Genomic DNA, 17,351 nt, shown 5'->3' with positions numbered 1-17,351 from the left:
GTCGAAGCTCACGAAGTTCAGGGTGGCCGTGTGAGGCTACTATGATTATTTTGAAAAATGAATTTGAGAGGTAAACATTTCTCCAACCTCATTCTTCAGCATCATGTGGCAGGGCTACCGTTATGTTTATATTAGGACTAAGGAGTGCACCATTAAGTTGAAACAATATTATGTTACACAATATCAGATGCAAAACTTACTGTACTGTGATGCTGCAGAGACACCATTCCTCTTATCACAGCGTTCCTTGCTGATGGATCCCTAACATTTCCCCCCGTCTTGTTTTATTAGCCAACGGTGTACAGTTCGGATCTTAGACCCTTCTTACTATTTCTTGTTATTCTTACCTTTTTTGGACTAAATTACCTTTTCAATTGCTTCCAAATTGCTATCACTGTAGTCCTATGCAAACCAATTAGCCTGGCAATTATCCTGGCAAGCATGTTCATATGTAAATATTTCAAATAATCATTGTGACGCTGAATTCTGAAAGGAGGCTGTCAGATAGTGTGATGATACTTACTTGTAGTACATGGAACCAGCAGAGTAACACTGCAGACTGTGGGACGACTGATTTGATTGCCTTTATTTCTTTCATGTCACAGTCAACCATTTCACATCTATAACACAAAGAGAAAACATTAGTGAAACAAAGTAGCACATCCAATCATTGATGGAATAATGACTATAATTAATGTCAGGTAGCAGTTTTGACACCATTCATATTGATAGACATAAAAATTGTTCATGAAACAGCCAACAAGGCAGCACCCTGATTTATGAGCCTCTAGGGCTGCTATTAAATCTGATCAGCCTGGCAAGAATAGAGCTCACCCACTGGATCGTATGCATCAGCCTATGAGACACTGACTGCTAATATGCCTGCGAGGAGCTTTTCTCATGAAACAGACTAGCTAGCCAAGTGAGCATGCTAAGCAGCCATTCTAGCAAGCTAGCTAACAAACACAAAAATATTGCTTATCTACAACAAATCAGTCTGATTTAATATCAGTGATATATCAGTATAAAGCTGCTTTAATTTTGAAAGATACTAGCTATATTACCTTTTTCCTTTAGGCTTCGGCTTTCTGGCTCTGTTTGAATGTGGCTTGATGGCTAGTTGTTCCTTACACATGCGATTGGCTCTGGTCTTGGGGGCGGCATGCAGGCTGGGAGACAGGCTGCCTGTCAGGCTCTGTTAAGGACTTAAACGCCCCATGAGCGAAGAGGCTGTTGCTGTCCTGGTGCTGAACTTCCGAATTCCGATTGCGTTGCTGTCCACTTCAGTTGTTCCGAGTCGCCTCTATTAACTAGTTTGTTTGTTTTTTAACATCGGACGATTGACAATACTTGTTGTGAAGCATCAAAAATTCCCAACAACGCAAATACTTACAATATATAAATGCTGCATTGGTGTAGGACCTAGGCTACTGTAGAACTTTGACCCCAGACGATGACTTGAGGCCCTTTGTCACTGAATCCCAACAGATAAAAGTGAGCTAGCCTACTGTAACCCAATGATGTCACTGACAGTGTTGTCCCAGGTTGGGTGGCAGATGTAAACAAGTGTCGCATTGAGAGGCAATCTAGTGTGTCTTTACTTGACTTTGAAGTATAAATCTCCTGACGTGCAAAAAGTACTTTATCAGTAAACTCCCCATGACTTTGAAAGGCTTTGTAAAACCAGCTGTCTCCCTCTCTCAAGAGGCTAACCTAGGTTACTGGCTATTAGATTTACGCGCAACTGTATGGTTTCCCCATTCATGAGGTGGGAGTGATTTCAGGAAGTGCATTTGGCCATTGTGCCACCAGTGAATATTTCACGACTTTCAAATGGCTATTGTGTGTGTAAAGTTATACTGTTACACTTCTACAATAAACCACCATCAGCATTACCCCGTCTTCCCCCTTAATCCCAGCACATGGTTACAGTCAAGTAGCCTACATAAATCAGGCGCCACCGATAGTGTAGTTAGAACTAGGAACACATGCACATCAGACGGCCGCGGCTTGCTGCTATTGCAGCAGGAGCAATAGGAATAGTCACTGGTCCGCTGTTAGTAAAGGAGGGGAATGGCTTGAAATGAAACAAAAAAAGCAGAGATGATAAGTATATGACAGTTCTTGTTGCAAATTGCTGCAGTGCTCTTTTTATAGGTGTAGTGTATTCTCATTCGGATTGACTAAACTGGGCAACCGAGCCTCATGTCACATGTGCTTCATAGGAAGAAGCTGGGCATCTGCAAGCTGGATCTGGAGGAGGATGCTGCGGCAAATGATACACAGAGGGCTCAAAGCTTCGTTCTACTGGCTAGGCTTATTTGTTAGTAGGCATCCGGTTTTTTTCCTCACCGTTCCCGCAGTCTTAACCATCATTTTCGGATCTACCGTACTGAGCCGATTCAAGCCCGAAACGGACATCGAGATACTGGTTGCCCCGACACACAGCTTTGCTAAAGTAGAGCGGAGTCTTGCGAACAGTCTTTTCCCCATCGACCAGTCAAAAAACAAGCTGTATTCCGACCTGCATACCCCCGGCAGATACGGGAGACTGATTCTGCTTGCCAAATCTGGAGGAAATATACTGGAGCTAGCCGACCAGGTCCTGCAGGTTCACAAGCAGGTGCAGGATTTGCGGGTTAATTACAAGGGATTCAATTACACTTTCGCTCATCTCTGTGTCCTGAGCCATCGGGATAAGCGATGCCTCTTGGATGATATAATTACGATATTCGAAGATATCCGCTTAGCCATTCTATCGAATCACACTTTTTCAAAGGTGCTCGTGACCTATCCAAATACAACATTAAAGGTAAGACGGCGAGGATTTTGTTTTATAACACGATAGTCTACAATGTTTCCGCCGGCCGCGGGCATCAATTACCGATTTGAGTATCGTATGTGGTGGCAGTTACCCTTAAAGAGAACATGACCGACGTGCTTTGCTACCCCAAACTCCGAATGACCTGGATTAGCAGTGGGACAATGTATCTGCAATGAGACCATAACCTACTGTCTGAAGCCTGAAGCCATTTTTTCAATGAGCAGTGGTTGTATTCGCTCAGCCTATTATGTAGACTGCGGATGTCTTCATATATCAGGCAGGCAAGGCAAGGAAATACTCAGAATGGACTGAACAGCCAATGTAGGCTAGTTGTTAGCTGCAGGTTGTGAATTGGCTGCATGGCCCTGCATTGCTCCAATATAGAGGGAATGAGTCCCTTCTTATTTTGATGCAGTGCAGTTCTCCCTCTCCTGCACATATAGAATGGCATTGCTGATCGACTAGTATGGAGCCTGCATCCTCTTGTCCCCTGTAAGATGTTGCTATGCCTCCTAAGTGTGTGCTGTGGTGCAGCCCTCTGCAGATGTATAGCAAGGCTGTTAGGCTACCTATGCTCATGTCATTTTAGACAGTAGGCTATAAATTAGGTTAATGTTTTAATCAGATGTTACACAATTACAACAGGTAGCCTAATTTTACAACAGGTGACCAGATCTGTTGATAATACCATGACACATTGAGCACATGTGATGAATGAGTGTAGAAAGTAGAATATTGAGTATGATCTGCCTTGAGGAAGACTCACTATAGTGGGTGACATGGCTCGTTACTGAGTTGAAAACTGTTCTGTACTAAATTAGGTCTATGCTTCACAGAGTATCTTAAATCGCAAGGCACAAATCTAGCTAGTGTTGTATATCCTCCAATAAGAGAATCTCAGGTGGGAGGTTTGCTAATCCTCCTGCACCAGGCCTAGCTGTGAGTAATGCACTGGGCCTGCTCTTTTCATTCAACCTGGGCTGTCCCTAAATCACTTCTAGATTGCACATCCTACCACTGTTCATTACTCTACATCCAAGGCCACTGTCTTCACTCACTGATTGTAGGCAGTTGCCTTATTCCCTATGGCTCTGGCCCTTGTGTGCCCCTTGACACCAACCCCCAAGTTCCCGCTTTAAGGTTAGAATAAACTGACCTTTTCCACCCCTCTTGGCAGATACTTCTACAGCGCCATTCAGTCGCCGTGTTGTGTCGCCTGCATCATTGATATTCCCCGTCTGTCTGTGCAGATTTTCTTGACGTGTTATTTGCTCTTCATTCAGTGCTTTGATGTCAGCTGGTGGCTTTCAGTCATTTGTTTACTAGTCTGATGCTAACCCAAGCCACAGCACTGCACTACTAATGTTAAATCCCTGGATGGTATGTCAGAATTTCATGGCTTCTGCTTGTATGAGGAATCCTTGTAGTGTAGGGTTGATACTATGAATGTTCAGGCCCAGTGTTACTGAATATTCCATTTACATGATAATGGTAGGGAATAAATGGCAATGATATCATGCAATTCCCTATTGTGCTGACAGTGCAAGTGATATTTAATTACTATACCCCATGGAATCCCTCACTTGCTGACGTTACAATTGTACAATCAACATAAAAAATTGCATTAAGAGATGCAGGATTGGCTGTACAGTACAGTAGGCTACAGTACAATAGCTGCAAACATAGATCAAATCAGGTCAGCTAGGGCCCTTGTCTGAAATGAACAAACAATGCTTTATTACATTTGCATCGTTTCACTATTGGCTGACAAGTTAGCTGTTCATCCACTTGTCCAAGAGATCCATCTTCTTTGGAGGGCAGTCAAGTGGTGTCATATATCTCATCTCCACATATCAGTCACTGGGAGAATTATTGTCACTGCATCGCTATACTAGTGGAGCTCCGATCTAATAGGACACCTACAATATGCCCGTCTAAAAACAACTAGGCAGCCAGTGATTGGTTTAATGCATTTTATATTCAACAGTGTTTAAGTAATCATACAGTACAGTGCATGTCGTCTGATTCTTTAGTCGCCGTAGTAATGGGACATTCTCAAGCATGAATCCAAGATACACAGTTCAACTTACTATAGTAGAAACAATGGGAATAGTTTGCCATACCAAGCAATAGTAAATGGGTGCTAAGTATGATATAGTATTTATCTTAACGTAAAATGTATCAAATATGGGAATTCATGCATATTGTAATGTTTGATTGGTGGGTCAGTGTTCAAATCATTTACAATATTTAACCATAATCCACAATGAACTACAAATTACAACTGTTGCTAATATCAGGTAACAGAAACCAAACAGCATATCTCCAGCTTCGCTCTGTAGGGACTTGAGATCCGTCTCTCAGTGTGTCTGATAGTAACCTGTCTGCTGTGCTCCCTCCCCCAGGATGGCCGTGTGTCCTTCATCGGCCACCAGCTGGGTGGAGTGGCCTTCTCGCCCAACAGCCGAGACCAGCAGGTGAAGTTTGCCCGGGCCATCCAGATCACCTACTACCTTCGCAACCATGGCCCCGTGGTGCAGGACGTCATCGCAGAGAAGTGGGAGAATGCCTTCTGCACCCTCATCACACGCCTGTCCACGCTCAGCGAGGACCTGCACATCCAGTCTCTCACCTCCTTCAGCCTGTGGAGGGACTTCCACCAGACGGGAGTGCTGGCTAAAGGGGAGGTGCTGGTCAGCCTAGTGCTCCTTCTGCTGGCGGCCACCATCTCCAGCTCAATGAGGGACTGCCTGAGGGGAAAGCCCTTCCTGGGTCTGCTGGGTGTGCTCACAATAGCCATCGCCAACGTGACCTCCGCTGGCATCTTCTTCATCTCCGACGGGAAGTTTAACTCCACGCTGCTGGGGATCCCATTCTTCTCCATGGGTAAGTGTGGAGCTGCTTAGCCTTATCAGCGGAGGCCATGTTGCCAATTGGGGAGGGGATTAGGGTAATTGGCTGTTGTGTGCTTCCTCAAAGAGGGGTGCCCTGTGCTACGCTGATTGTTTTCGGTTTGTTGTGGCAGTGTGTTGTAAATTTGCAAGTGTTTGTGTGCCTGCATATGTGTGTGTCTTACAGCACATCCTTCAGGACAGCACAACAATGCTTTATATTTCTCAAATAATCAGAAAGCTTCTCATGGACGCCATCTTCAGCTCCTAGCACTCGTACAATTACTGCTATCATCCTCAGAGTTTCATCAGCACTTCATCAGCACTTAAGCATTCAATCATCAATCACGTTTTAATCAATATTCTTATCATTTTTGTCCGACACACAAAATACATACCTAGGGAAGCATGCCATGGGAGAAGGGGAACGGTACCAGCGGTTACGAACAACCTTGCCATAAACATACTCACAATCCATTGTCATCACTTTGGTTTAGGCCACAGTCGCCACACCCGTCCTCCCAAGGAACCCCAGCCTGCACATACTGTAGTAGGGGGATCCCCTGAATGAAATAGACAACCATTTATAACCGTGCTACGCCCTTAATTACAACGAGGCAAACCTGGCACTTGCAGAGAGGAAAATACGTTCAAGAACAACAAATCTCAACAGTTCAAACCCGTTACATCTACAAACATCACTATCATAATTGTCCCATTGTCGGTGGAGGGCATAAACGTTTCCCAGCAGAGTTGTCCTCTAATTTCTACTCAAACTGTTCTAAGCCACAGTATCATGAGGAGATCTCCTGTGTACGTGGCTTCTGCCTTATAACCCATTTTCCCAGTCTGAAAGGTTCAGAGGTCAATCAAGCCCTGTAGGCTGAGACTACTCTAGTTTGAAGTAAATAAAGTTTAAGTAAGACGCAGGAACAGGAGGCAAAGGCATCTTGGTGACCTCGGTTGTGTCTCATCAGGGAAGGAGAGAGAGTCAGGGAGGAATGGAGGAGGACGGACATAGGCAGGGAGGAACTTAAATAAATGTGACAGGTCCTCCGAGACGACAGATGTCCACCACCCACCTCCTGGGATGACACTATAGTGTAAAGACTGTACTTGAGTCCATCCTGTAGTTATCCTCAAAATTAATAACATAATTATCACCAGACTCAAAGTCCAAAATTATATTTGAATTCTGTAATATTAAATCTGACAAATTGTACTTGAACCAATTTCACTTTCTTAGAGAAAATCAGACCTCAACCATTCAACAATACTTTTTGGACTAGGATAAAACCTACAGGTTGGCAGTTCTCACCACGTCAGTGGACAACCGTAAGATGAGACAGCCGGACAGAGTCTTAACACAGTGCACCTTTTCATGTCTTTCCCCAACTGTGTATATCTGGGATGTCATCTTAGTGAAGCCAATTACTGTAGCGCTGAGCTTGTCAGTTCTCCTCTCCCTGGGTAGCTGGAGGAAAACAGGGAGGGGGCTTTGTACCAGGACTAATGAAACATACATGACAGACACATTGGCAGGGCACTGCCTGCCATTCTATCTCTGCTCCAAATGAGCTGTGGATATCGACCTCACCTACTGTATGCTGTACCTCACCCACACTATTTACTCTACTGCACTGTAAATTACCTACTTTCTGCAGTTCTTTTAATGATTCCTCTGTGTTGGAAAATATGGAATTCTATATCCCAGAAAGAGTTGACTCACAATCCTAGAACATAAATCATATCAAGAATGCTTTTTTTTAATGGAGCAAATTTAAATATGTTGACGCTGTGTGTATGCTAAACAGAATGGTTCTGCAGGCAGGCAGGCACAGTGGCCTTTGTGGGAGTTACACTCCATTTCAATGGAATTTCTCCCGTTTCATGACTACTGACCACCCTGGAAAAACTGGGCCTTAGTAAATGCCTATACCAAGTACTTGTATCTAGGGCTGTTACGATGACTGTATTACCGCCACACCGGTAGTCACAAGTCATGACCGCAGTCAAATTCCACGTGACTGTTTAGTCATGGTAACTAGGCTTCTTCAAGCTCTGATACTGCTGATGGTCATTCGTAGCCAACCAAACTTTAAATTGCCGGGTACTCAGCACTCCATTGTCCCTCTAATCACTCTGATAGCAATGCAAATGTTTTCGAAAATCAATTCAAACACTTCATGAGAGCTCATGTTGTTCAACATTTCTATAGGCTATGCAATTGCGTGAGAAAACAGTGATGGCCTCTAAAAAGAGGATCCCATCAGCTTGTATAGGCTAGGCCTACTGTATTTATTTATCAACTTTCCTAATATTAAGCATATTGCTTTGCTTTACAACAGGAGTATAGCCTACCTGGCTGGCATGAAAATGAACCAAGGGAAAAGGTCCTCCATTTAGCTATTTAAGTGCATAGACATATTTTTTTCCAATTCCCCTGTTCTGAGACAGGTGCATGAGAATGGTCCATTCTAAATAAAACTAATTTCACACATACAGTATATTATTGTGAGGACAGACGCTGGGAGACGATGGTGACAGATGTGCGTAATGATGGGCCGCCTGGTGCCCTCGAGCGCCAGAGAAAGGGAGCAGGCGTGACAGTACCCCCCCCCCCCCCCCTCACGCGGCGTCCCACCTGGGCGAGCCTGACGGGCTGGTTGAGGCGTGGGAGCCGGACAAGCCAGCTGAAATGTGGAAGCCCAAAGAGCCGGCTGAGGCCTGACGAATCGGCTGAGGCGTGGGAGCCCGACGAGATGGCTGAGGCATCACATGGGATGGGAGCCTGATGAGCCGACTGAGGCGTGGGAGCCCGAAGAGCCGGCTGAGGTATGACATGGGATGGGAGCCTGCCAAGCCAACCGAGGCAAGAAAAACTCGAGCCAGCTAAGGCATGGAAGCCCAACAAGCCAGCTGAGGCACCCCCAGTTCCTACGGCAAAAATTCTTACATTTCGAGCCTAGTTAGTTTAGCTATGGGAAAAGCCAGGAACCTTCCCGCTAGCCATGATTGTCAGAGATAATGGATAGTCTGGACATGCTGGGAGATAAGTTTGGATTAGTCTGCCATGTAACATGCTTCTGTCTATAACGTGAGCTGTTCGGTATGTGTTGACAGTCCTTTCTACCGTGATGTTTTTGAAAGATATAACATAGCCATCGAGATCTACAAAAGTTGTGCTACTTTTCTCAACATTGATACCTTGAATTTAGCAGGCGCTGTCGACAGATCAGTTTGAAAAATTGAATGGGCTACTTTCTGCCCACACCACTGTCAGTGTGAACTTGAGTGACTTGTCACAATGCTGGCAAAAGAAGATGAACTGTAGCTACAAACAAAACTACAAACAAAACTGAGTTAAATGGTTCCAGTCTGCCGTGAAGCGTTCATCCCTTTATACGGGTGAGAGTCTGCAGTAGCTACATTTTCAGATATATGTTTTTAATTTGGTCAGAAAGTCATTATTATTGCAAGTCAAAGCATACTGTTAGCTAGCAAACTAGCAAACGTTAGCTTGCTGGCTAGCTAGCTAACGTTACATGTATGATCTGTGCAGTAATATTATTTGGATCAGAAATCCATTTGCATTGCTAGTTATAGCCTAATGTTAGCTAGATGTGGCTTGGGGGTGGTTATAGAATTTCCTTCACATTAACCATCAATTTAGACAAGTGTGTTGGATAAGCGTCATCTAATAATTATAAAATATTTTTATCTCTACACTTTCTTTTTTGATATTGCTACTATGCAAGTAAGCACTTCACTGTACCATTTACACCTTCTGTATCCTGTGCATGTGATGAATAAACCTAGATTTGATTTGATATAGGGTGTGTTTACCACATGGCCTCACATGTAAATCCTTAAAGAGATGGGTGGGGCCAATGCTTAAGAGGGTGTGAACGATTCTGAATGGGTGTAGACAAAGAGCTCTCCAGTAGGTGTACCAAAACATTCAAGGGACATTTTCTTAAGTGGTGTTAAGAGTTTATCAACTTTCAAAGCAGAATTACTTTCCCATTGTTCCTCAACTGCAGTGTATGATATACCATTTTCTAGCTCTGAGTCTCTACTTTTATCCAATGTAAAAAACACAACTTCAAATTTTGCTACATAAGACCAAATCGAGGCTTTCGGTCACAAATGTAGATGTTCCAAAAGTCTGCATCAGTGGCTTGTAAGGCTATGCATGAAAGCCAGGAGATGCTAAACATGTTTATGTTAATTAACGGTCAATTACTGTGAGACTGGTAGTTATTTGCTTGACAATCACCAGCTGACAATTTCATGACCGCCACAGCCCCCCTCGTATCTCATTCCCATCTTCATTTTGAAAGTGCTCCCCTGCACACGCCATGCTTCCTCTCCATAGTCCACAGTCAGATCAATCACAGTTACTAGTTCTCTACAGGAGGTCCTTTCTGATTTACAGTGTTTTGCATTTTCCTTTCTGGGCAACACCATTCTGGAGGCATTGATTTTATCCCGCAGGCTAAGATGAATAGTGACACTGGACACGGCTGTTCACACAACGTGGTGAACAGGGCTCCTCTGGGACCCAGCCGGCCGCTGATGGACTGGAACAACTGACGATACATTCATAAATATTATTCTCATGAACGTAGGATGATTATTATGTTGTGACAACTTCATAGCCGTTGGGATTATTGCAGTAGGGAATAATATATTCTTTAGGCCTTGATTAACAAGAACCAATTAATTGTGCTCAGATGAGTGTCCCGGAACAGATGTCCAATCAGAGATAGTGAAACAGTTACGAGAAACATTCTGAGAGAACCCCATGGTGAATAACTTCAGGATGAGGGGATGGTCATTTATTTAAGCAATGTATGTCAATGCAGACAGTTGATTGACATATAGTCAAGTTAGAATAATTTTAATTTTCGAGTAGCGATACGGAAGATATGTTTTGTTGGAAAAAGCCAGTCCACCAGGACCAATGAGAATGGAGAAGAAAGCAGTGGGAAATGCTATAGCTAATGTGTTTGGTTCCTAATGATCACACTGATTAATTACCATGAGTGAAAGTGGGATTTACAGAGAAGAGGGAATAACACTGTCGCATGTCTGGTTGAGGATTGATTTTTATTAGTGTGGTGGTTATTATCATTCATGATCAAAAGGTCCATGGAATTAATGAATAGATGTCCCATATCAATACACCACTAAAGAGAGCCACCACATTTACTCATTCCATTCCACATTTACTCAGCAATATAATAATGTAGGTTTATAGGCAGCTATTTCACTTCTTGGGCTAATTTGTCAGTGCTGTTGCATCAAAGACAAGTCATTCGTATTAAGTGCTGTGCTACTGCTGCCACCAACTTTGAGTCAGTCGCCTCATCCAGGATGAGTGTGAAACAAACAGACACTTGGTGGGTGTATCGTGCTAGTATAGACAGTCCAGATAGCTCTTCCTCAGTACGTCAGCTCATCCTCAGTACTTCAGCTCATTGATCCAACTCATTACTGTTACAGGCCTTAGACTGGGGATGACCGTGTGCTGCATGTACACACAAATGGACCTATTGCCTCGAGGACACACACAGAGAGACACAGACACACACACACAAACCAGTCGTGACCCATCTTTCAGGGCATGTGGGGCAGAGATTTAAAAAACTTTTTTTTTTACCTATTGGTAGATGGGTAAACATAATAGACATCTAATATCCATTTGAGCATGGTAAAGTTATACATTATACTTTGGATGGTGTATCAATACACCCAGTCACCACAAAGATACAAGCGTCCTTCGTAACTCAGTTGCCGGGATTTCACCATGAGGCCAAATGGGACTTTAAAACAGTTATAGAGTTTATTGGTTATGATAGGAGAAAAGTGACGATGGAACAACAACATTGTAGTTATTCCACAATACTAATCTAATTGACAGAGTGAAAAGGAGGAAGCCTGTACAGAATAAAACATTTTAAAACATCCTAGTGGAAAACTTGGTTCAATCTGCTTTCCACCAGACACTTGGCGATTAATTCACCTTTCAGCAGGACAATAACCTAAAACACAAGGCCAAATCTACACTGGAGTTGTTTACCAAGAAGACAGTGAATGTTCCTGAGTGGCCGAATTACAGTTTTGACTTAAATCTACTTGAAAATCTATGGCAAGACCTGAAAATGGTTGCCTAGCAATGATCAACAACCAATTGGACAGAGCAAAGAAAGAGTTTGGAAAATAATAATGGGCAAATGTTGCACAATCCAGGTGTGGAAAGCTCTTAGAGACTTACCCAGAAAGACTCACAGCTGTAATCACTGTCAATGTAACGTTTTTTGTCGTCTGAAGAAGAGTAGTCGGACCAAAGCGCAGCGTCGTAAGTGTTCATGTTTTTTATTTACACTGAACACTAAACAAAATAACAAGAGAATAAATGAAACCGAAACAGTCCTGTAAGGTACTAAACAGAAAATAACTACCCACAAAAACCATGTGGGAAAAAGCTACCTAAGTATGGTTCCCAATCAGAGACAACGATAGACAGCTGTCCCTGATTGAGAACCATACCCTGCCAAAACAAAGAAATACAAAACATAGAAAAAAGAACATAGAATGCCCACCCAAATCACACCCTGACCAAACCAAAATAGAGACATAAAAAGCTCTCTACGGTCAGGGCGTGACAGTCAAAGGGGCTTTTCCAAAGTATTGACTCAGGGTTGTGAATACTAATGTAAATTCTAAAAACATGTTTTCACTTTGTCATTGTTGGTTGTTTTACATGTACATTTTAGAAATTTAGCAGATGCTCTTATCCATAGTGACTTACAGTTAGTGCATTCACAGTTAAGATAGCTATGTGGGACAACCACACATCACAGTCATAGTAAGTACATTTTTCATCAATAAAGTAGCTATCAGCAAAGTCAGAGCTAGAAGAGGGGAGGGGGGGGGGGGGGGTCCTAGCTTCAGGGGGAAGTTGGTTCCACAATTGGGGTGTCAGGACAGAGAAGAGTTTGGAGTGTGTTGAGCGGAGCTGTCTTCCGCTAGGGGTGGGAGGGCCAACAGACCGGAGGTGGCCCTCCGGGGGTGTAGGGTTTGAGCATAGCCTGGGAGGGGCGGTTCCTCTTGCTGCTCCGTAGGCAAGCACCATGGTCTTGTTGTGGATGCAAGCTTTGACTGGATGCCAGTGGAGTGTGTGGAGGAGCAGGGTGACATGGGAGAACTTGAGAAGGTTAAACACCAGGCAGGCTTCAACATTCTGGATAAATTGCAGGGGTTTGATGGCACAAGTGGGGAGCCCAGCCAACAGCGTGTTTCAGTAGTCCAGATAGATGACAAGTGCCTTGGATTAGACCATCATTGTAAATCAGACTTACCTAGTTAAATAAAAGTAATATTTTTAAATTACATTTAAATATCTAACAAGTAATATCTAACAATTTCACAACATATACCAAATACACACAAATCTCAGTAAAGGAATGGAATCACCTGGTTGATGGACTGTGAATAATGGTATGTCTATCTCCCAGGAAATTACAAAAAAAAGCTCATACTAGAAGATCTCATGTCAAGTGTTATTGAAGTGTTTTAGTTGCAGGTTCACCTGCCTCATTTAAAGCCTATTATTTTAGGGTTTTGCTATATGCCACCAAGTGCTAACACTTATCACTCATCCAACTAGAGTGCATACCAATACTTTTGGATCTTTGACATCCACTTGTATTGAACATATCTTCACTAATGCTGCAGAGCTTAGCTACAAAGCAATATCAGTTCCTATTGGCTGTAGTGACCATAACATTGTGGCAATAACAAGGAAAGCCAAAGTGCCAAAGATTGGGCCTAAAGTCATTTATAAGAGTTCATATGAAATTTTTTCTCATGACTCTTTTGTTGAAGATGTAAAAAAAATGTATGTTGTTCTGATGTGTATGAGGAAGTGAATCCAGATGCAGCACTGGAAATATTTGTACAATTATTCATGACAATTGTTGCCAAGTATGCGCCTGTTAAGAAATTAACTGTGAGAACAGTTAGAGCCCTCTTGTTGATGATAAATATAAAAATGGTACGGTTCAAAGAAATTATGCAAACAAGTCAGGCTGCTCAGTTGATTGGTTGACATATTGTTGACTTGCTCACTAAATTGTATAAATTACATTCCCAAACCAAGATACATGTCATAAAACAATGGGAAACGACTTTGGAGCAGGGATTCCGTTATGAAAATGTGGCGGTACATTTGACCGGCAGCATTTAAATTTACCAGACATTTGAGAAATGTACCGGACCCATATGCATTGGGTGCGTAACCTGATTAGGGCGTTCACCCACAGTGCTCAGAATGACAGAAATCACATTTAGATGGTGGTAATTAATCTTAGCAGAACATTCAAGTCGAAGAGGCAATGATGTGTGCTTTTACCGCGCACTTTTCCTCATCCAAGAAGACGACAGCAAAATCACTAGCCTATGCATAGGCGGAGCGTGAGTTTCACGTTTGAGGAAGCACATTTTCACCATAAAAATCCTCCTTTATAATAAAGCATTCCATGCATGACATTTTCAGATTTATGTAAAATAGCCTACTATTCGTAATGTGATGAGTAGATTGGATAGTCATCATTTAGGATAGTAATACAACTCAATCCTTGTTCGCAGAAAGACCGTTCAATGCATGGCTGAGTATAGTGTAGAGCAGGGGTGTCAAAGTCAAATGGACGGAGGGCCAAATAAAAAATTTAGCTACAAGCCGAGGGCCGGACTGTTTGAATGTTCATTGAAAAAATTTTAAATGACGCATATAGTCTAGTGAACCTAATTGAACCTACTGAAAACCTAACAAATATATTCCAATATGATCAGATAAATAAAGCAATATTTTCTTATGGCTCTGTCAGTAATCTTTAATTTTCAACAGACACAAAAGACAAATTTCCTTTATATAAAAATCCCCATAACATGAACATTAAATGAAAGAAACCGGTATTCAAGGCACCATCAGTAGCCTATATTTTCTATTTTAACAAAAGTGGGCTAAATTTACTTCAAAGAAAAAAACAATAATAGCAATTTTCTATCATCCACTCAACTGAAATATTTTTAAAATATAATTGGATTGAAATACAATAAAATAAAGTGCAAAAATCTATTAATCAAAAACAACACTTTGTTTAAGGAGAAGTAACATGCAGTGAAAACAAATATTAAACTTTAACTTTTAAACTTGAACTGAGTTGTCACGTTCCTGACCTATTTATGTTAGTTTTGTGTGTTAGTTGGTCAGGACGTGAGGTTGGGTGGGCATTCTATGTTATCTGTTTCTATGTTGGTTTCGGTTTGCCTGGTATGGCTCTTGATTAGAGGCAGGTGGTTTGCGTTTGCCTCTAATTAAGAGTCATATTTAGGTAGGGCATTCTCACTGTTTGTTTGTGGGTGATTGTCTCCTGTGTTTGTGTCTGCGCACCACACGGGATTGTTTCGGTTGTATTTCGTTTTGATGTAGTCTGTTTCCTGCTCGTGTGTTCTTCCTGTCGTTATGTAAGTTCCATGTTCAGGTTTCGTCTACGTTGTCCGTTTGTTATTTTGTATCATTTCTAAAGTATAGTTCGTGTCAGTGTTCGTTTTGTTCAATAAATTCATTATGTCATCACACCTCGCTGCGCATTGGTCTACCGATCCTTCTCTCCTCACCTCATCCGAGGATGAGGAGAGCGACAGTCTTTACAGAATCACCCACCGACCGAGGACCAAGCGGCGGGGGAGAGCTCAACAGAGCAATCAGGACTCGTGGACTTGGGAACAGATCTTGGAAGGAAAAGGACACTGGGCGCACATTGGGGAATATCGCCGCGCTCGTGAGGAGATGGAGGCAGCGAGAGCCCAACAGCGGTGGTATGAGGAGGCAGCAAGGAGACGTGGCTGGAAGCCCGAAAAGCCAGGGGAGCAGCTGGAGGCACTGGGGAGTGCAGAGGCTACCGGAGAGAGGAACCGGAGCTATGAGGGAACGCGTCTGGCACGGAAGCCAAAAAAGCCCGTAAGTAATTCCCAAAAATTTCTTGGGGGGGGGCTAGGAGATAGTGGGCCAAGGGCAGGTAGGAGACCTGCGCCCACTTCCCAGGCTTACCGTGGAGAGCGGGAGTACGGGCAGGCGCCGTGTTACGCAGTAGAGCGCACGGTGTCTCCTGTACGAGTGCATAGCCCAGTGCGGGTTATTCCACCTCCCCGCACTGGTAGGGCTAGATTGGGTATTGAGCCAGGTGTCATGAGGCCGGCTCAACGCGTCTGGTCTCCAGTGCGTCTCCTCGGGCCGGCATACATGGCACCTGCCTTACGCATGGTTTCTCCGGTTCGCCTACATAGGCCGGTGCGGGTTATTCCACCTCCCCGCACTGGTCGGGCAACCGGGAGCATTCAACCAGGTAAGGTTGGGCAAGCTCAATGCTCAAGAGTGCCAGTACGCCTCCACGGTCCGGTATTTCCGGCACCACCTCCCCGCCCCAGCCTAGTACCTACAGTGTATACACTACGCACTAGGCTACCAGTGCGTATCCTGAGCCCTGTTCCTCCTCCACGCACTCTCCCTGTAGTGCGTGTATCTAGCCCGGTGCCTCCAGTTCCGGCCCCACGCACTAAGCTACCAGTGCGTCTCCAGAGCCCTGAACCCACTGTATCTTCTCCCCCTACTAATCCTGATGTGCTTGTCCTCAGCCCGGCGTCACCAGTGCCGGTACCACGCATCAGGGATAGAGTAGGCTTTGAGAATACAGTGTGCCCTGTCCCTGCTCCCCGCACTAGTAGGAAGGTGCTTGTCATTAGCACGGTGCCTCCAGTTCCGGCACCACGCACCAGGTCTACAGTGCGCCATATCCGGCCAGAGCCATCCGTCTCCCCAGCGCCATCTGAGCCATCCGTCTCCCCAGCGCCATCTGAGCCATCCGTCTCCCCAGCGCCATCTGAGCCATCTGTCTCCCCAGCGCCATCTGAGCCATCCGTCTCCCCAGCGCCATCTGAGCCATCCGTCTGCCAGGAGCCTGCAAAGCCGCCCGTCTACCATGAGCCTGCAAAGCCGCCCGTCTGCCATGAGCCTACAGAGCCGTCAGCCAGACAGGAGCCGCTAGAGCCATCAGCCAGACAGGAGCCGCTAGAGCCGTCAGCCAGACAGGATCTGCCAGAGCCGCCAACCAGACAGGATCTGCCAGAGCCGCCAACCAGACAGGATCTGCCAGAGCCGCCAACCAGACAGGATCTGTCAGAGCCGCCAACCAGACAGGATCTGCCAGAGCCGCCAACCAGACAGGATCTGCCAGAGCCGCCAGCGAGCCATGAGCAGCCAGAGCCGCCAGCGAGCCATGAGCAGCCAGAGCCGTCAGAGAGCCATGAGCAGCCAGAGCCGTCAGAGCGCCATGAGCGTCGAGAGCCGTCAGAGCGCCATGAGCGTCGAGAGCCGTCAGCCTGCCATGAGCGTCGAGAGCCGTCAGCCTGCCATGAGCGTCGAGAGCCGTCAGCCTGCCATGAGCGTCGAGAGCCGTCAGCCTGCCATGAGCGTCGAGAGCCGTCAGCCTGCCATGAGCGTCGAGAGCCGTCAGCCTGCCATGAGCGTCGAGAGCTGTCAGCCTGCCATGAGCGTCGAGAGCCGTCAG

General features: G+C 44.6%; 1 protein-coding gene across 1 annotated transcript in view; it reads left to right on the top strand.

Moving 5' to 3' along the window:
• Positions 1 to 1,953: 1,953 nt before the first annotated feature.
• The window catches only part of LOC129817396 (patched domain-containing protein 1-like), a 54,851-nt gene continuing 39,453 nt past the window's right edge, over positions 1,954 to 17,351 (top strand). The window contains exons 1-2 of the mRNA XM_055872588.1: positions 1,954 to 2,812; positions 5,230 to 5,710. Of these exons, the coding sequence (XP_055728563.1) occupies positions 2,213 to 2,812; positions 5,230 to 5,710 (1,081 nt within the window). The 5' untranslated portion in view covers positions 1,954 to 2,212. The remainder of the gene's footprint in view (positions 2,813 to 5,229; positions 5,711 to 17,351) is intronic.

Source organism: Salvelinus fontinalis, chromosome 20 (genome assembly GCF_029448725.1).
Source record: "Salvelinus fontinalis isolate EN_2023a chromosome 20, ASM2944872v1, whole genome shotgun sequence".
In the NCBI taxonomy this organism is placed as follows: domain Eukaryota; kingdom Metazoa; phylum Chordata; class Actinopteri; order Salmoniformes; family Salmonidae; genus Salvelinus; species Salvelinus fontinalis.
Note: the sequence above shows the minus strand (reverse complement) of the source record. Positions and strands in the feature narration are given on the sequence as shown.